The sequence below is a fragment of the Panthera pardus genome, unplaced genomic scaffold (assembly GCF_024362965.1).
Source record: "Panthera pardus isolate Hobbes unplaced genomic scaffold, ASM2436296v1 HiC_scaffold_13, whole genome shotgun sequence".
NCBI lineage: Eukaryota > Metazoa > Chordata > Mammalia > Carnivora > Felidae > Panthera > Panthera pardus.
In genome coordinates this window covers 121,980,937-122,002,138 of record NW_026526688.1, presented here as the reverse complement: position 1 = coordinate 122,002,138, position 21,202 = coordinate 121,980,937, and the positions used below count along the sequence as shown (strand labels likewise).

General features: G+C 36.3%; 1 protein-coding gene across 2 annotated transcripts in view; it reads left to right on the top strand.

Moving 5' to 3' along the window:
* Positions 1-21,202, top strand: part of MTTP (microsomal triglyceride transfer protein) — a 59,363-nt gene that overhangs the window by 17,756 nt on the left and 20,405 nt on the right. For both annotated transcript variants that reach the window (XM_019415682.2, XM_019415673.2), the window contains exons 2-10: positions 544-731; positions 2,038-2,181; positions 8,161-8,268; positions 9,471-9,587; positions 9,916-10,055; positions 11,796-11,946; positions 14,088-14,245; positions 18,830-18,998; positions 20,296-20,403. In XM_019415682.2, the coding sequence (XP_019271227.2) occupies positions 2,038-2,181; positions 8,161-8,268; positions 9,471-9,587; positions 9,916-10,055; positions 11,796-11,946; positions 14,088-14,245; positions 18,830-18,998; positions 20,296-20,403 (1,095 nt within the window). In that variant the 5' untranslated portion in view covers positions 544-731. The remainder of the gene's footprint in view (positions 1-543; positions 732-2,037; positions 2,182-8,160; positions 8,269-9,470; positions 9,588-9,915; positions 10,056-11,795; positions 11,947-14,087; positions 14,246-18,829; positions 18,999-20,295; positions 20,404-21,202) is intronic.

Sequence of the window (21,202 nt, the reverse complement as noted above, 5' to 3'; positions counted from 1 at the left end):
TCTTTAAATATTCAAAATATCCAATTTAAGGAACTGCCTTCTAACCCCTAAAATTACCTTGGCATTGATCTGTTGCATTGAAATGATATATTACTTACAAATAGTTTTTATTAATTTTGTAAAGCAATTCCTGGCTAAACCTCTACCTGGAATCATATTCATTTTACCTCAATAAAGCTGGAGAGAGAAGAGAAATCACATTCATATAATTAAAAGCAATGCAATGACATTTCCTTAAAAAAACTGTTCTATAGTTCAACCAGAGCGATATTTAGATTATCTGATTATTGATAAAGGATACAAATTAATGTCTGTTCTGAAATGGAAGTTTATTTGTTTGTTAGTTGTTCTTTCTGTTGTTGTTCAAGTCAGTGATTTCAGCAAATGGAGAATAGAACCATCTTTCATTTAGCAAATATTACTAAGGTCCCACTAGGCAGCACTATGCTGGACAAGGAATGCATTGATGGCAAGATAGCACACTCCATGGCATGACAAGTACCTTACAACTGAGACTTGACTTGTGTCACAATCTTTATGCAGGTCACACAACCGGTCTCTCATTAAATAATGACCGTCTGTACAAACTCACATATTCCACTGAAGTTCTTCTTGATCGGGGCAAAGGAAAACTCCAAGACAGTGTAGGCTACCGAATTTCATCTAATGTGGACGTCGTCTTACTGTGGAGGAATCCTGATGGCGATGATGACCAACTGATCCAAATCACAGTAGGTATTTTCTACCAGGGATGCAAAGATTAGATGTCAGCAAAGTCTTTGAGAAATGTTATCATTTGAGAGCAATTGTTTTGTGCTCTTGGTTATATATCCCTTTACTTTGTTATCTATCACTAAAATAAATAGATCTACAGTTTTGGAGTTTTTGCCAATAAAAAGTAATCTGGTCTTTCTAAGTTGTTGAAGCAAGCAAAAGAAGGCATATGCTAGTGAGTAACTATGGTATGATGTCCAGGTCTATATTTCTCACTAATAGGCACATTAAACTATAACCCAGTTGAAAAGTTCTAGGAGTGAGGGGTCTAGAATCCATGTCATGTGAAAAACAATTAAGACTACTTTCACTGAAGGAGGAGATAATACTGGAACCTCTCAATTTTCCTGAGTGCCTCCATATAACAGAAGTACCAATGAGGAAGTGAACCCATTCTGTGTTCTTCCTGAGGAAAGAGCCAGGTGCTCTCCTGCATGGCCATATTTGGTCAATTATGACAGTTTAGATTTATGTGTTGAGAAAGGAGGTCAAATCATATGGTCTCTGGGACCTCTTTCAGTTTTAATATATGGTTATTCCATATTTGCTTTCAAAGGCCTAAAGGCAATAGATTTCTCTAGTAAAGTCTGTTATTCTTCTATGTGTTGGTGTGAAGCAGGTACACGGGACCAAGATTTGTTCCATTATAACTGATAAGTAGTTGTTGATAAACTTTATAATGAGGTGTCATTGCAATACATGTATCAAGTGATCTTTGCTTCTTTGGATGTCTCTAATAGCTGTTGTGACTTCCAGGTTGGCTCAAAACTTCATCATCCACCTCTCTAAACCATTTCTCAATAGAACAGTAAACTATTCTGCAGAAAACATTATGTACCTCCTTGTTCAGTAATCAGACTGTTCATCTTTAATTTTGTATATACAAGTGAAATACAATGGGATAGGATTCCTTTCCAAAAAATGGTAAAGAAAGTGAGGAGACCAGGCAGACAGCAATAGTCAAAATGAATAAGGAGAGTGACAGTGACAAAAAAGAGCTACCTTTCAGTCATGATTATTACAAACCTGAATTCACAGATTTATTAAAGTATCAGTATTTTTACCTAATTCAAAAACCTAATTTTCATGTGACTTCTCCATTATTTTAAAGTTAATGGCTAAGTCCTATGAATCATGAATTGAAAAGCAACAGAATAAGTTATGGCCAACCCTGTTTATTGCTTTAGCATTTTATTTTCTAAAAGATTATGATGGAAATAGAGATAGCAAGTTTTTCTAACATGTTTCTTTCCATGCTTCCAGATGAAAGACGTAAATGTTGAAAATGTGAATCAGCAGAGAGGAGAGAAGAGCATTTTCAAAGGAAAAAATCCACCCAAAATCATAAGAAAGGAAAACTTGGAAGCTTTACAAAGACCTGTGCTCCTTCATCTAATCCATGGAAAGGTAAAAATGATTTTGGGGATCCCACATCTTTTTTCTCCTACTTCAAATTTGTCCTTCCTTCTGTAGTTATTACATTGAAATGATCATGATATCACTACTTTTATAGTAAATGGAATTTTTTCAAGAACTAATAAGTAGAGGTTGCAAACTAAATGCTTCAGAAGTCAATCAAGGCGTTGAATTCACTTATATTTTCTAGCCATTTGTTTCTTATTTTTATGAAAATCTTTACAATAGAATCAAGTATTTGTTTATTGAGAGGCACTATTAAAAGGTATATTCCTTATTAGGAAGGATTAGAAAGATATTGTAACACATTAGGTCATCACAGATGATTGTGTACATCATTCAGGAAAGCAGACAAATTGTGAGAATGGAATGATTTAGCTTCATTCGATAAATGATATTAACTCATGAGACTATCAGTATCTGGCTAATGCACAAAATTGAAGCTTTTGAAAGGGCATGTCATTCCTAAGGTAGATTTGGTGTTTTAAAAAAGTACTTAGAGGTTATTTAAAAACGATGACTTTGAAAAGTATTTTTTTATATATTAAAGAATGAATACTATAACATCCATTTGTAAATTTGCTCAGAAAATTCTGTAAGTGTGCATTACTTATGGTTTGATTGTGATTTATTACAATGGTCTTAATATGTTTGTAACTGAGAAGAAACTGTGATCAGTGAAATACTAGGCATGACATATGTGGGTTTATGAAAAGTAGAGATATTATATTGACGTACATAAAAATGTATCTGTAAAGATGTACACTCAGTTTTAGTTACCAAAGTAGAAAAACAGAGGGACCATTATAGTTAAAACTCTACACATCTGCAAAATATCTCTAGATTCAAAAATTTTAAAGGTGAAAACAAATACTTTAAAATAATATAAATTTCAGACATGTGATATATTGCTAATCATGATCTGCATTTTTATATAAAGCAGTTAAAGGAATTCTTATGTTGTCACCTCTCCTACAACCAAATGTGAATCCCCATCTCAAGGATGCTTCTCTTCTCCACTTGTCAAAATACTTGCCATGGCCCAGGCATTGCTCACAGGCCCTTTCTTTTATAAAGTTCATATCTTTCCAGTCAACTGGAAGTAATCACCTCTCTTTAGAACCCTCTTAGCACTTTGTAACTCACTCATGGCCCTTATCACTGTCCTTTTGGTCATTTGTGTCCATTATTAGATTTTGGGTTTTGGTAGAGAAAATTCCCATTCCTCTTTGTATTCTAGCCCCTCATGCTCCCCTTCATGCCCTTCCACTCCCTTCCTCTGCAAAACACCCAGAACCATGCCTTGTACTGACTGACCTGGTATTCTAAGAGACTTTCCCAACATTCTCCCAAACCCCATACTCCTTTAGGCTTATTTCTATTCAAGTGTTTATCATAGATGTTTAAGTCCTCTCTTTGTCTGCAGTCAGCATTCAGAGTAAGCTCATAGGCAGCAATTGTGTCTTTCACTCTGTATTTTCAGTGTCCTGCTCATAGTGGGGTCTCAATGAATGTAAATTAAAGGAATGAACACATATAGTTATATGGGGCTAAAATGAGTTGAACTTTGAGAAAGTCTTGGGCTATTGTTTGCTGAATATTAGCTAAATCATATTGAGCACTTAATGTGCACCAGAGGCCGAAGGCATTACATTAGTGATCTCTTTTATCCTCATGACAGCTCTGGGAAGCAGGTGCTGCTTTATCGTCCTCTTGTAATAGATGAGGAAACCAAAGTTAAGAGCAGTAAAGAAATTTGCCTAGGGTCACACAACTGGCAAGTGGTGGAGCTGGGATTCAAACAGGTCTAATCTCAGAGGCTAGGCTGGAAACCTCCACATTATACTGTTTTCTAATTGTAAAGTATTTGGGGAAGTACCACCTCTTTGGTTGACTTGCAATATTCCTACTTTATCCTTCAGTATATCTATTAACTCATTTGATTTTCATATGGCACAACAACATGAAATACTATTTTCTTCCTCTCTGACCTTCTAATGTGGAAAGACACTTGAGCCCATAAAATATAAGTTGCATTTATAATCTTAATGACAACCTGCCATTTATAGCCCCTTGGGTAGCAGTTGAGTACAAAGTCTTTTGTTACACACACAAAAGAACTCAGTGCCCTCACTGTTCAAAGGCTGGGATGGAGCTGCCACATCATTATTTCAATGACTCCAACCTGCCAATTCTACAGGAGCTGTGATTGTGATGGTTTACGATAGCCTCAGGTTAAAGTGCACTGTGGTATCTATCAATGATATGATAAAGTACCTGTTGGGGGAAAAAAAATGACCCTGGAGACTAAGAAGCCATGTGGAGTTTTCAGCCACATCACTGTCAGAGAGATCATTATTTAAATGATCACCTCAGCCTACCATGAGAGGAATTAGGGAAGCAAGGGCTGAGCTCCTGATTGGCAGTTTTATTGAAAAATATTTTCCACTCCAGGCTCAAATTAAGTTTTACTCCCTGAAATTTCTGTGATTTCAGGGATGCTCAACAGCATGTATTTTTTGTCCTTCCAGAGCCCCCTGTTTTAAGCTCCCATATTTACATGGTAAAGGAGAGCCCATTAAAACACTCAGATGCATATTTATTGCACATCATCCTTTTTCCATGCCCACTCATCTTCCCTATATAAGTGTTTGGGCATGACTCTGGTTTTGTCTACAGATCATAAGTGAAGTTGGACATATGACAGTTTTCTGGTTACGTTGATTAACACTGACAAGCAAAAGATGCCTGAAGTTACAGCATGGATCCTTTTTTGGCCTGAAATGCTAATCCAATTAACTGGATAATTACCAGATTTCCATTTCTGGTTTTTTCTGTCAGTATTGATTAAATGAACCTCATGGCTGCCGAGTTGGCCCTTTATTTTGTGTTGTTTCTGGGCATTGATTTGTTCTCTGAATCTGGCAGTATGGCTCCTTCACACACACTGAACCTCCGAAAGAAATATGACACCTTGAAAACCTTCAATTCCTCAAGTATATCTTCACTTGTCTGTTTTCCATTGTGTCATTCCCTAGCTATACTCTCTGTTAGATATATATCAAAGATATATTTAAAGACATAAATCAGCTAAATAGACTAAACAAAATGATAGTCTGTTTGCTAGGATTCTTTTTGTTTATTTTTGCTGTTTGGCCAGTTAATGGAATTTTGCTTTCTCTTATTATTCAAGAATACATACATTAAGGGGATGGATGGAAGCTTTTTTTTTTCCCTAAGGAAAAAATACAGTGAATCTCGACAGATTCCACGGTGAAATTAGCCCTCAAAATTTAGCAGGAGACTTTCTATTCTATTCTAGAATAGAATCCTTTTCTCCTTTTCTGCAACTCACCTATCTTCTCCTATGTTTGGTTTCCTTGAGTTAAAGACTTAGTTTGTAACTAGGTGGTGTCACTGTTGCTCTCCGGAAGCTATGGGGACTGTGAGTTTAGATAAGAGTCCTGTGCTTGCAGATGTTCAGAGCTCATTTCAGAACTGGATGAAGTAAATCAGCTTTATGGCATGAATATAATAAAACTTACTTGGTTCCTGTTGTGAAATAATGAATTTAAGATTATTGCTGTGACAGCCACACGGATTGAACTGCAAAGTTCTGACTTACTGTTTTGTCAATTATTGAGAGCCTGCTCAATTCTAATAGTTGACATTTAGCTAATATGGATACCAGAGCTGTTTTCACTTTGGCTCACAATGGTCTGCACTTAACAGAATTTAGGCCTCAAAGATAGCTGTCATACAAGTGAGGAAAAACAGATGTGTCCACTTTTCTAATTTTAGGGAAATGATAGAAATTAATGGAAAACTGAAAAATAATCTCTTTTTGTTTTCTGGCTTATTTTGTTCAGCCTATTAGGGAAAAAAAGTTGTGAACACCATTTTCTTAGAGACCTGGTGGTCGAGATCAAAACTTGATCTGTACACATGGGCCATTGATAGATGAGTACTTAATCTTTTGTGTAGTTCAAAGATTAAATTGGAGAACTAGGTTTCCTGAAATTTTAGGTGAAACTTTATAAATAGTTCAGGTACATTTTATAGCATGGAAGGAAAGTGAGGATACTAATGATAATCATACAAGTATTTTTACCACTTAATGAATCCTTTTTGCTTTCTAAAGTACTAAAGCCTTGCCAAAAAGTCACAGACCATAGACATATGTGTATTGCCACTAAATGAGTCCTTCTGACTGTATCTGGGTTCAAGAGACCCACTTATGAACTTTTAAAAGTCATGATATCTAGAGATATACTCCCAAATATTTGAAAAGGAGGTTATGCTGTAATTCCTAAAAGGAAAGAAGACCCAGTTTACAAAATAGAACATCAGAAACTCAGCCTTGGATCTGAGAAATTGCCAGTGATTTGTTTGAGAATATGATACCATGGATTTTCAGACGCTGAGGTCACTATTCCAGTTCCTTTTTAACCTGGACAAATACAATTCCAACATTTATAGGTTCATTTAGTGTAATGACTAAAATTGATTGCTGGATAAAATACCTAGTAAATTTGTCACTAGGCAGAGTATATGCAGAAAATAAAAATAGAGATTTGAGACACTTGTTTGGCTAATCCAGACAAAATAGTCCCTGCTGAGGTATAAACGTTTCCATATAGATCGAACTGTGTTCAGATTGGCATTAATTGAATTCATTGCCAAATTACTGAGCATTCTGTTTTACTTGAGAAATCATGGTTGGTTTTAAAGAGAATAGTAAGACATTCAGGATATTTCCAGTAGGAATGCTCGGCTATAATTAGCATAGACCTTGGGAATTTTGACAGGGAAGCTATATCCATCCTCTAGTTCTATCTTTTTAAAAAATTTTTAGAGAGAGTATGCACACATGTGTGCATGCATGCAAGAGCGTCAGCAGGAGAAGGGCAGAGAGAGAGGGAGAGAGAGAATCTTAAGCAGCCTCCACAGTTAGCACAGAACCGGACGTGGGGCTCGAGCTCAACTGTGAGATCATGACCTGAGCTGAAATTAAGAGTTGGACGCTTAACCGACTGAGCCACCCAGGTGCCCCCAGCCTCTATTTCTCAATTGTGTGATGTGTTTGGAGTTAATACTTGGTGAAAAGTGACACAGGCCTTCCAGGAAATTCCCTTTGCATTTATATTCTTGTTTCTTAAACATGACCTAAATTATCAAAATGGTATGAGACATTGTTATCACCCTTGTGCCTATAAATATCAAGGATAAAACAAAGCTAAGATAAGATGTTTGCTATTTCAGCCAAATCACAGTCATCCCCTCATTTCAACCTCTCTTCCTGCCTTCTAAAGGGACTCAAAGCAGCGCCTGCATCAGGCCATGCCGTGTTAGCAATCTCAACCTCAAATCCTCCAACCTTCTTTATCTCCTTATACCCAATGCCAACATGGATGCTCTGGAGAGCCAGAGAAAGTCACCCCTGTGGAATTTTGTCCATGGGCATTATGGTCATGTCTAGGCCCTTGTCCAGCCCTTAGAGGCTGTGCTAACTCATGACTGTCAAGTATAATTGCCATTCTCTTTTAAGCACCAGTCTCTTTGTCATTTTAAACATTGGTTAATTTTTGTTTCAGGCAGAGTTATAGGTAGAGAACATGTTGATGTGTTCAAAGAGAATATTCCTGATTTCTCTTCCTTGGGCAATCCTTCTTGTTTTCATAGAAATCCCAGTCTAAATCCATGCACTCTTTCCTTCCCTATACTATTCCCATCATGTTCAGAGCCTTAATTATCAGTCTCCCCAAATTTCATGTTCTCATGGTCTAGCTTCTTAGACATTTAAATAGCCTCTTTTCACACACAAAAAAGAAATCCCAGCTTTGGAGAAAACAGATCTCTATTTCCCAGATTGATAAGGGTGAAAATCTGAACTTTCATGCCACTTGTTTAACCAAATCTAATAAATGATGCATTTTTGCTTCATTTATGTTTGTCTTTCTTTCTCCCTAGGTCAAAGAGTTCTACTCATATGCAAATGAGCCGGTGGCCATAGAAAATCTCAAAAGAGGCCTGGCTAGCCTATTTCAGATGCAGTTAAGCTCTGGAACCACCAAAGAGGTACTTACTAATGTTATTAAGGATCCAGAATATTATTTATCAATAGTTAACAAAATTGCTTATATGGATTTCTATTTGTAGAAATTCAGTAAAAAAGTTGCTACTATGGTAATGCTCAGAAAAGGTGAGTAGGGTGGTTAAGTCTCATTTACATGTGAAACAGATTGCTGTTTACCCCAATTTGTACCCAAATACAGGGTAAAGGAAATTAGAATCCATTATACTAAGGGGACATATAGAATGATTGAATGACAGAGATGCAGAAAACCTTGGGGAGCATGTCAGTGGCATCACTGTGCATCACTATCTCATGGGGAGCTTATTTAAGATATAGATTCCCTGGATTCACTGTGAAGATTCTGATTCAATAGATTAGAGAGGACCTGAGCATCTGTATTATAACAGTTTTCTCAGATAATTTGGATACATTATCCGTTTGGAGAACCAGTGGTCTATACCAACAACCCCCTTCATTTTACAAATGAAGAAACTGAGGTTAAAACTAGAGAAGTTAAGTGGTCCTCCCAGTATCATACTTTGAGTCAAAAGCAGAACTGAGTCTAAGTTTCCTGTTCTGAATTCAGCCAACCCACGAATGGGCAAGAAAATCTAATCACAGGGCGGGGCTGAGGGAATATCCGTCAGTTTGCTAGAATAAAAGCTGGGTGTGGTGCTGGCAGAGACTTGGAAGGAAGGCTCAGAGAAGCTAAACAGTCTGTACTGGCATACATTTGCCCACACTCAAATTGTTAATGTGACTTATGAGCTGAATTAATCCCACAGGTTTTTAAGGATTTCTAGTTATATTCATCTAATCAAAGAACACATGTACACACACATTCACATCTAGATACGGCATTAAAAGTCAAATCCCCTTCCCACACAATTACCCCTTTTCCAGAGGTTTTGATTATGACCAGGTCATTTGTCCAATTCTCATTAAACTTTAGAGAAATATAGGAAATCCTTTATTATTCCTGGGGCAATAAGAAGGTGCTAGTAAGACTCAGCAAAAGAGGATGGAAAAGAATCCACATGTTATGGGAAGCATTGAGTTCTTCCTGTCTTACCATCTTGTCAGCTTGGACAAAAGGTAGTCCCCCATGGCATCTCAGGAACCCCAGTTTTCAGGCTACTTCCCACTGGAATTCAAATGGTTCGTGGGAAAATCCCAAACATTGTATTTTTACTTTTCTTTTTAGGTGGATATTTCTGGGGATTGTAAGGTGACATACCAGGCTCATCAAGACAAAGTGATCAAAATTAAGGCCTTGGATTCATGCAAAATAGAGAGGTCTGGATTTACAACCTCAAATCAGGTATGATTGATATCACTCTCTTTAAGGCATTCAAATAATTACATTTTTAGAGATTAATTTAAAATAGTAGAAGAATAAGGTAACAATATAATTTTGGAATATTTATGATTTTTAGTTTAGGGTATTGTTTCATACAATGTCAAATGAAAAGGTTTGTTTTCATATGTTGTAAGTTTGGGCAGTGAAGGGAAGATATTAAGGGGAAGCTCTTTTGAACATCAAAAGACAGTTTGCTACTTGACTTGATTCAAAGATAAAAAGCTTATTTTTACAACTACAAATATGTATGTATGTATCTATCTATCTATCATCTATCTATCTTATTTAGGTCTTGGGTGTCACTTCAAAAGCCACGTCTGTCACTACCTATAAGATAGAAGACAGCTTTGTTATAGCTGTGCTTGCAGAAGAGACACATGCTTTTCGGATGAATTCTCTACAAACCATTGCAGGCAAAATAATATCAAAGTAAGATAATGCTGGAATATAAATTTTCTTTCCTATTCTTTTATATATTATCATATTTGGTTTTTACATATATATGTTAGACATGTTAAATATATATATGTTTTATGTATATTTAGTGCTTCCTCATTTTGACTGTTAGCTTCTTGAAAACTGTGATTACATCTTGTTCATCTTTATTTTTTCACATCATCTATAATAATGGGATATATTAAATACTTACTGTTTATTTAATAGAATTTCATTTAAAAATTGTATCAATTGTTTATTGAATAGAATTTACATTTAAAAAAGGCAAACTACTTGATAAGTTCTGGTTTATTTTCTAATTTCTCTGTCAGAAGTTTACAATGATAAGGTTAAAAAGTGGTGACGTTTGCATGTTCTCTCCTTGAGATTTTTTTTGTTACTGTTGTTAAAAAACACATAAAAAATTCCATAGTAAAGTGATATGACAGAATTTTTGTAGTCTTGATTTATAGTACTTACAAATTCAAGCCTGTTATTTCAATTTAAGAAGATTTCTCTGATCAGAAGTTCTCACAGGCTTAAGAACTAAAATTTTCAGATCTAAGAGTATGTGTTCCTTTAAGATTTTAATTTAGAAAAAGATTTTTCTAGCATTAAATGTATTATATCTTATACCATTGCTTGTCAAATGTTTTCTCTGAAATAGCTCCAATATCAGAGATCAGTGGATGCAAAATCTTGGGAGAAGTGCCTCAAACCATAAACGCTTGAAGTATTTTTGAAGTCTCATCTGGATAGAATTTTGCATTTTACTTTGTACCATATTACTTTCATCTATTCTCGTACAAAATAAATATTTTAAATTACGTACCAGGTCTATCAGATTTCCATTGCTTTATAGCAAACCACTCCAAAGTCAGTGGTGTAAGAAGCAACAATCATTTTATCATTCTGTCATAATTCTGAGTCTTGTGTTGGTTCGACTAAACATGCCTTGTTTGGCATCTATTCTGCGGTTGCAGACAGGCACTGACCAGAGCTGGTTCAAAGGTTGCTCCCTTGCCTATTTGGTACCTGGGCTGGGAAGACAAACTACTGAGGCTCCCCAAGCATTTCTCTTTTATCAATATGTGGCCTCTCAAAATGGTAGCTTTGGGTAGCCAGACTTTGTACATGGCGGCTCAAGTCTCCGAAGGTACAGGCGCTGCTAGCATTCCAGATGAAGGCTGAATTTCCTTTTAAGATTTATCCTTAGAAGTCACACAGTGTCACTTCTACTGTCCCTCTCTTAGTTGGGGAAGTCACAGAGTCCTGCCCAGGCTCAAGGATAAGGATGCAGACTCTACCACTTGACGGGAGAGAGACACGGTTCTGAAAGAGCATGTATCAGGCAAAAATATCTGTGAAACCATTTTTAGTAAAAAAGATTTCTTAACTGTCTTAGTTAATAAGTGGTGTGTGGTTGTACTGATGGTATTATTTGCAGAAAATAGGGCTAAATTCAAAAGAGGTGACATCACATATCTTGTTCAGCATCCAGGCAAGTTTTTTTCCCTGTATTCTCTTAAATCCAGACTTAAATGTTCAAATCTTTGAATAAAATTTTTGCTCCAAAAAGACTTCATAATTAGCTTGAAGTCTGTTACTGAGATATTGCAGTTTGAAAGATATGGACTTCCATAGTGTGAATAAATTGCCAAGAGAATGGTAATTAGTAGCTTGTTCACTCAAAGGAAAACTGCTTATGTGGTATTTCTCTTCCTTGTTGTACAGGCAGAAATTGGAGCTGAAGACCACTGAAGCAGGCCCAAGACTGATGTCTGGAAAGCAGGTTGCAGCCATAATTAAAGCAGTTGATTCAGAGTACAAGGCCCTTCCCATTGTGGGACAGGACTTCCAGAGCAAGTGTAAAAGATGCCCTTCTGTAAGTGTGACAACTGCATTGAGTGGTCGGATAGGGGAATACTCAAGGCTTAAAATTCCGTTTTCTTTTTGTTTCCAATGGAAGCTTCAGTTAATTCTTTGAAGAAAGTTCATAAAGAGCTACCAGCCACCACTGAATTATAATGGCACTATCTTAACAATATGCACCTGAAATGATGTGTAATCCAATGATATTTAACAAATAATTATCATCCACTCATCTCAAGTTAAAAATGTATGACTTAAGTAAGGGCAGCTTCTGAATAGTAGTACCTAGAATACCTGGGGGGATAAAGGCCCTAATGAAGTTAGGGGAAAACATATAGTGTCAAGAGCATGGACAGGATCTGAATCCTGAAAGTTTTCACCACTTAATAGCAATAAGTCCTTAGGTGAAATATTGTGCTGAGCTCAGTGTTCTGAGTATTGCTTTGAGAACTAAAAAAGGATGCCAAGCTCTCTTCTAAATTAGGAAACATTTTTCTACCATGCCCCAAACTCCTCTACAATTATAGGTAAAACGAGATCTCACATCTCCCAGGCAAAGGATAGGTCATCTTATAACATTTTAAAATCAGCAAAGAGAAATTTCATTTATTACACGAGTCAGTTGTGATGATGGCTACAGATGTGACCTTAGGATCTAGCATTTCCTAATACTTAACCTCTTGTCAGGAGAGCAAACCCTGAACATGAACAACAGAGCAACATGCTCCATTGGTAGCTACCAGAAGATTCTGTTCCCTTGGGTTTTATTGGTATTCAGAGAAGTAGAATTATCAAGAACGAATACCATAATTTGCTTAAAGTTCAAGACACTATCCCTTGCTAATTTCAAATTTATCAAAATTGAACTAAAGAAAAAACAGAAAAAATAATTCTCAAATTTTGTTTTTCCTTTTACTTGTTTTTCTTCCATATATCATTTAATATTCTACTGTGATTTTCTAATGTGTCATATGGAGGTGGAAATTATATAGGAAAGTGACTAATGAAACCAATCATCTTTTTTAATACTGCGAATTATTAATTTGTCTCCCCCATGGTTATTAAAAAGAATAAGCTGTTTTAGATTTTTGATAATTACTTCTTCATTATCATAGGAAGCGTTGATGTCTTTGAGCAATTGCTTTTCCAATTTCCATATATTGTCACCATTGCAACCCTTCAAAGAAAAAAACTCTGAATTCACACTAGTGTTCTTTCTGCCCTCAGAAATGACCCAGTAAATACTTAGCTAAGAATAGCTAGAATTTTGCTTTGGAATATCCTCTTAAGATTAGATAACCAAGAGGAGTTTGAAAAAGAGAAAATATGTGTCTATTGCTTATTAGAAGGACTGAATAATTTAAAAAATTGGTAGCATGCTGATTACCTCAGAATTAGAGAGCTGGAGGTGACTAATGGGATTAAACACATTATACAAGTAGGGGAAAAGTGGCAAACTATGAAAAATCAGTTATTTAGCTTATTTCAAAGCCAGAATATGTCACTAGTTAGAATTATTTACTATTTTTAAAACCATAGTAGAATAACAATAGTAGGAGAATTACTTTTATCTAAATAATACTCTACTTAACATTTTAAGTAATGAGCAGTTCAGACCTCAGTGTAGTTAAACATTGCATTTCATAAAAACAATAAAAGAAAGAGTTAGAATGGGGAGCTCACGTTATTACAAATACTGATTTTCAGTGAGTTCCCTGTAAATAATAAACCTGACACAATTATTCAGCAGTTTTGATTTATTCCCCCTCCAACATATCCTGCTGTTAACGAAAATTCTGCATAGTTCTAGTATGGTAGTCAAAGCCCGGCCTCACACAGAATTTCCTTAGGGTAACCATGGAATGACCTTCTAGGCCCAGAAGCCTGATTTCTTTCGAGCTAAAGAGTAATAGATGAAAATGGTGCTCCTGAGAAAGAATCATACACAGGGTCGACAGGCCTCAATATTTGTCTCCGTGAATCCCAGGAATGTGATACTGGCAGGTAGCAATCTGGCATATTGAGGCGATACAAAAAGCTTCTTTTGCTTGTCAGATACAAGGAAAAATTTGTTTCTGGGGAGAACATCCCTTGTCAATGTGGATGTTCAGAATTATGAACGGGGTGCGAGCCTGCAGCCATGTTTTCTTGCAGCTCTCGGAGCACTGGCAGTCTACCAGAAAACACCTGCAGCCTGACAACCTCTCTAAAGCTGAGGCTGTCAGAAGCTTCCTGGCCTTCATTCAGCACCTCAGGACTGCGACTAGAGAAGAGATCCTCCAGATCTTAAAGGCTGAAAACAAGGAAGTATTGTAAGTTCCCGAATACTGTGTGGCATTGTCTGTAGAAAAGCATTTCTTGGTTATTAGCTTTAATTAAGCAAGAAAGATTCCTTTTATTTATTTATTTATTTATTTATTTTTATATTTATTTTAATGCTTTTATTTATTTTTGAGATTGAAAGCCTGAATAGGGGAGGGGCAGAGAGAGAGAGAGAGAGGGGGACAGAGGATCCAAAGCGGTGGCTCTACCTGACAGCACAGAGGGGCTTGAACTCACCAACTGCGAGATCATGACCTGAGCCGAAGTCGGCGCTCGACTGAGCTCCCCAGGCGCCACAAAGAAAGACTCCTTTTTAACTAAGTGCCCAACCTGCAAATCAATTATTGCGTTGTTTTGCATTTTCATCAAACAGTTATGCTTCAATATGGTAATTTAACAGTTACTTGACCAGAAATGTAGTAACAAGGTTTTAACAGTGACTCAGAATGAACATATTTTGAGTGTTTATGAGTTTAAATCAGGTCTAAATTGGTACATACATAAGGGAGGGGAGGGCTTCATCTTGATATGTGCTGCCTCCTGTTTTTGGACCTATTAATTTACATTTGAAGAGATTGCAGAGTTGATTATAAAAACAAAAAAAGAATATGACTTTTTCGATTGGAAAATGAAACATTTTATTAGAGATCCAATGATCATCCCCATCAAAGCCATGTTTTATATAGAAAATTGAAAATGCAGGTAAATAGTCAAAAAATATAGAAAAAGACATCTGTATGCTACTTGAATGTTTGGTGAAAGTATGATTCATTGCACACACATAGTGAAAAGTTGACTTAATTCTCAAATTTATTTTGTAGATGTAAATGTTTTATTATTTTTTTAATTTTTTTAACGTTTTATTTATTTTTGAGACAGGGAGAGACAGAGCATGAACAGGGGAGGGTCAGAGAGAGGGAGACACAGAATCTGAAACAGGCTCCAGGCTCTGAGCTGTCAGCACAGAGCCCGACGCGGGGCTTGAACTCACGGACGGTGAGATCATGACCTGAGCCGAAGTCGGCCGCTTAACTGACTGAGCCACCCAGGCGCCCCGATGTAAATGTTTTTTGTCTGTAATATAGAATTTGTAAATACAAGTTCAACTATATGATACTAATTACCCTCATGATACAGAAAATAGCTTAATTAATTTGACTGTCAAAACTAGCCATTAACATAATCAAAAGTGGAAATTGGCCAACTTACACACACACACACACACACACACACAGCAACAGCAGCAGCAATAGCGGCAACAGTAGTCACTGAGTACAAAGGACTCAACTCAATTCTCTAAGAAGATAATTTAGCTTTTTTTTTTTTTTTTTTTAAAGAATTCTGTTTATTCTTGAGGCACCTGGGTGGCTCAGTTGGTTAAGCGCCCGACTTTAGCTCAGGTCATGATCTTGCGGTTTGTGGGTTTGAGCCTGGCATCAGGCTCTGCACTGGCATTGTGGAGCCTGCTTTGGGATTCTTTCTCTCTCCTCTCTCTGCTCCTTCCTGACTTGTGTGCACCTATGCATGCATGCTCTCTCTCTCTCTCAAAAATAAATAAATAAATAACTTAAAAGTAACAGAGAAGTCTGTTTATTCTTGATTGTATTTATTTACTTGCCTTGAGGACATTTAAAAAAATTGATAGGAACTCCATATGACTAAACAGAGTTGGTTGCTCTCTTCAAAAATAAATATTTAAACCAGAAATTGAAAAATACACGAAATAATAAATTCTCAGACTCATGTTTTAATCATAGAACTTTAAAATATATTTGTAGGGTGATTTTTCTTTATAGGAAAGGCAAAGATACTGACCATAAAAGTTTAAAAATTAGCTATTAATTTAGAATGGAGATTGTATGACACTTTAACCTTATGTGAGTCCTAGAAACCTTCAGGTGGCAACAATTTGGATGATTTCATGATGTATTTTCTAAATCAGATTACAGGTTTCTCCTGCTATCCAAAAGTGGAGACTTCTATGAAACCTTTTGTAACCCGCAATTGTGCAAAGCAACGAATTACCATTAATTTACATGACAAATCTTTTGACCATTTCCAGACCCCCAAAATAACTTTTGAGGTTTTTCTGATACCTTAGGCCATTATCTTGCTAATGGATGTACACAATACATTGAGAGAAAGCACAGATGCTCACAGATACAGTTCTAGGCTATCGTGACTTGATTGTAAGATGCTGAGTGTGCTTCCCAGGGAAGGGGCTTGGTGGGGCTACCCTCACTGCTCAGGGTCCACACTGCCTCTATAACAGGCTTGCTGCAAAACACGTTGAATGCTATTTTGCTTTTCACCTTTTTTTGGTAAAAGCAAAATTCCTCTTCAGGATTTCTTTTGGTTAGCAAAAACAAGTACTAATGTAGGTCTTTTGTAAAAGCAAAGTAGCCTAACACAAACTTTGGAAAAGCAGGAGATACTTGTATTTACATAATATTGTGCCATATCATATGTAGACCACATGTAGCATAGTGTAATGGAAAGGATACTAGGATGAACTAAAATCAGAAAACCTCGTTTCTAATTTTGACTTCCAACAGCATATAACCTTTGAGCAAATTGTTTACATTTAGCTTCTCCAAGTTTCACTTTCAACATCTGTAAAATACAGAGAATAATTCTTTTTGTTTACGGTAGGATAGTGCAAGTCAGGGTGGTAGAATATAACATTTCCCAAAGAGTCCATTGTGTGTATCCTGTAATTTGCAGAATACTAGCAAGTATGGCAAGAGGAAAGGATTCTGTGAGCAACTGAGTTAGAAAAGCGTGGGGTGAAATCAAATCAAGTAGTTTTCTTGGCTGTAGAAATTTTCAGCATATTTAATCATATAATATTAGGTGTAAGTTTCCTTAAACATTTTCTAAACTTAAACAGCCTTGAAGATCCCTTTGCTTACAGCATGTTGTAGGACTAGAACCACATGGACAACACTTTGGGAAACACCAATGTATTTAAAAGATAATGGGGGTACCTGGGTGGCTCAGTCAGTTGAGCATCCGAGTTTGGCTTAGGTCATGATCTCATGGTTTGTGAATTTGAGGCCTGCGTTGGGCTCATTCCTGTCAGTGCAGAGACTGCTTTGGATCCTCTGTCTCCTTTTCTTTCTGCCCCAACAGCCCCCCTCAAAAATAAATAAGCATTTTTTTAAAAAAATTACAAAATAGGGGCGCCTGGGTGGCTCAGTCGGTTGAGCGGCCGACTTCGGCTCAGGTCATGATCTCGCGGTCCGTGAGTTCGAGCCCTGCGTCGGGCTCTGTGCTGACTGCTCAGAGCCTGGAGCCTGTTTCAGATTCTGTGTCTCCCTCTCTCTGACCCTCCCCCGTTCATGCTCTGTCTCTCTCTGTCTCAAAAATAAATAAACGTTAAAAAAAAATTTTAAAAAATTACAAAATAAAAGATCATGGACACCTGAGACACCTCAGGTCAGAAAAACCTTGAGTTCCAACTCCAGCTATACGCTTAACACCTATTAGGGCCTTGAAGTCTGTTTCTTCATATGTAAGGGGGATATTAGTATTAAACTGACAGAGATGTTTAGTCTATTAAATGAAGTAATTGTTAATAGCAGTGTATTTTTATTGAGTATTTACCACATGTCAAACACTATTCTAAGTGCTCTGCATAGATTATGCAGTCCAGTTCTCCCAAAAATTTGAAAGTAACCACTATTTTTAACCCCATCTTACAGACGAAGAAGTGAAAGCAAAAATTGCATATTTAAAATTTATAGTGCAATACTTACATACTAGGCACCTAATAAGTGTTATCTCTCAGTGTCTGCTTCATTCACTAGATTTTTTGTTAGGAACAAAATGATACAGTGCAAGTATATCATTTTTTTTTATAGTATAAAGCACTAAACACATGTACGGTGTGTGTATACAATGTGGAATATACTTACATACATGATATATTCATTAGCATGACAAGTAGTTTCAGAAATTTTACCATCCCAGACTCAACTAACCAAAGATTCTTGATGACTGGTATATCTAATGAGAACTTGCCTATAGGAGTTCCATTCTGCACACACATAATCATTATGGTTGAACATTGGAATATACCATGGTACTTTTTATTTTTAGAAACAATGGGCAAAATCTTCTCCCTTGGATATAAATTAAAGTTAAAAGAATTTCCTAATAGCACCTGAGTTAAATTAGGCATTTAAGAAATGTATATATTTGTCAAGATAATTAGAGAAAGAGAATCAATATTTGAGACTATAACTCTGATGTATTACTCGTAGAGAAAAGAATTTGAACCTAGTGTATAATTTTTTGACATACAAATTTCCAAATTATGTTTGACTTAGGCTATTATGTGAAGTTAGTTTATATATTCTGAGTATACATTGAGCTAGAGAGCGAGGAATTAAATGGGAGGTTTAAAACAAAATTAGGGGGTCTTTTTGAGGGAATTATTCATTTTTTTGTTTATATAAAAATTTCACTTCTTTATGAAACTTAGATCAATGGAGAATCTGTGAATGGTAGAGATTTAAATAATTCCTTAAGCATGCTAAAAATTGATATCAATGACTCCCCCTTTTTTGTAGACCTCAACTGGTGGATGCTGTCACCTCCGCTCAGACTTCAGACTCATTAGACGCCATTTTGGACTTTTTGGATTTCAAAAGTGACAGTAGCATTATCCTCCAGGAGAGGTTTCTCTATGCCTGTGGATTTGCCTCCCATCCCAATGAAGAACTCCTGAGAGGCCTCATTGTAAGTCAAATGAACACTGTGAAAATAAAGTTTGTCAGCTGCTAAAAAGTTCATAAGACTCTAAACAGGAATTGGGCTATCTTCCATCCATTAATCATTAACTATAGTACACTATTTCACATAATGTCTTCTTTGCAATTCCTCTAAAAAACATAAACTATACCATATAGAAATATAAAGATTGTATTCACCCATCATATAATGTGACATGGGATAAAATTTCAGAGGAGATGAGTCTTGGTTATGCTTCAAAATTTTATTTTATTTTATTTGTTTTTTAAGTTTATTTATTTATTTTTGAGAGAAGAAAAAGAAAGCATGAATTGGAGAGGGGCAGAAAGAGAAGGAAAGAGAGAGAATCCCAAGCAGGCTCCACGCTGTCGGGGCAGAGCCCGATGGGGGTTCAAATCGAAGAACTGTGAGATCATGACCTGAGCTGAAGTTGAGTGCTAAACTGACTGAGCCACCCAGGCACCCCCCAAAATTGATTTTAAAAGATTTATTTTGAGTTCAAAAGTCTTCACAGCATTTAATATACAATACATTGAAGAGGTACAATTCTTCCAATATTAAAAAATTTATATTGGAAATAAAACTAGACTTCTCTTGGGTCCAAGATTTAAAAACAAAATGTGCACTTATCTGCTTATGATCTAGTGGAATAACTCATAATCTTTTCGGAAAGTGAGATCGTTTAAGAACCTGATAAAAGCAATGAAACCCCGGGGCACCTGGGTGGCTCAGTTGGTTGAGCATCCAACTCTTGATCTCGGCTCAGGTCATGATCTCACGGTTTGTGGGTGCAAGCCCTGCATTGGGCTCTATGCTGGCAGCAAGGAGCCTGCTTGGGATTCTGTCTCTCCCTCTCTCTGCCCCTCCCCCTCTTGTGGTCTCTCCTTCTCTTTCTCTCTCAAAATAAATAAATAAACTTTAGAAGAAGAAGAAAAAAGCAATGAATCCCCTCTTCACCCATACACAAAATTTTACAGATCTCTTTTCCTTTTTTGTTCACTAACCCAGTGAGCCCAATCCATAAACCTCTCAGGAGTTCATAGACTTCCTGAGTTCATAGTTCATATGTTAATAAGACTTGCATAGGAGAGATTCCATAAACTCTTCCATTCAAAGTTAGGTAGTGAATTTGCAAGTATCCCCAAATCAAAATTTTGAATTTGCTATCTAGGAACATAAAACAGTTCTCTTAGACATTGGTTACTTTGTGTCTTCATTTCTAAAAATGTCCCTCAGAAATGTTTAAATATTTTGATAACCTATTTTATCTCTGTTTGGCTAATAGAGTAAGTTCAAAGGTTCCTTTGCGAGCAATGACATCAGAGAAACTGTTATGATCATCATTGGGGCCCTCGTCAAGAAGTTGTGTCAGAATGAAGGCTGCAAACTCAAAGTAAGTGTGAATCCAATCTTGTGTGTTATATAGTTCCAGACCATTCTATGTCTTACTGAGCTGCCCACCACTGGCCCTCCTATTTCCCCTTACCTTACGCCACTTTCTTTATTTCACAGCAATTATTGTTATCTAACATACCTGATATAATTCCGTTATTCATTACATTTATTGCTTATTTTTGTCTTCTACTGAAATCATAAGCTCCATGCATAAATGGATCTTTGTCTTGTTAACGCCAATTGCTTAAAATATGTGATGCATAATGTTCAACAAATGCTTGCTAAAGAGTAAATAGTCTATTAATCCCTCACCAATTGTATTTATTAAGTGCCCACTATGTATGCAGCCTTCAATGGCATGTATGGTATAGTTCTTATTCTTAGAAAAAATATTAGACTCTAGGGCTATCTCCTAGAGAAGAACTTTATAAGTGTGGTTTGCAGTTTTGAGTTTTGATGGTGTGAATTTAGTTATTTCTAATTACCGAAAACTTTACATTTTATTTTTAATTTCATTTGCTCAAAGTTTATCCATTTGCCAGAGTGGACTATCAACTTTGACACCTTTCTCATAAAAAACCAAAAACTCACTTTGTAAGCTTAACTAGATGTAGAAGATCCAAATAGATTAGTATCCAATGTAGCCTATCTTTCTATAATGCAAATAGATTGAAAATGTTAAATATATAAAAAGTCTTTTTCTGTCCACATTTATTATATAGCCAGCTTATAGTCAGCATTTTTCTTCTATCTCAAAAAAGATGTCACTGTATTATTTTGCTTACAGAATGCTTGCT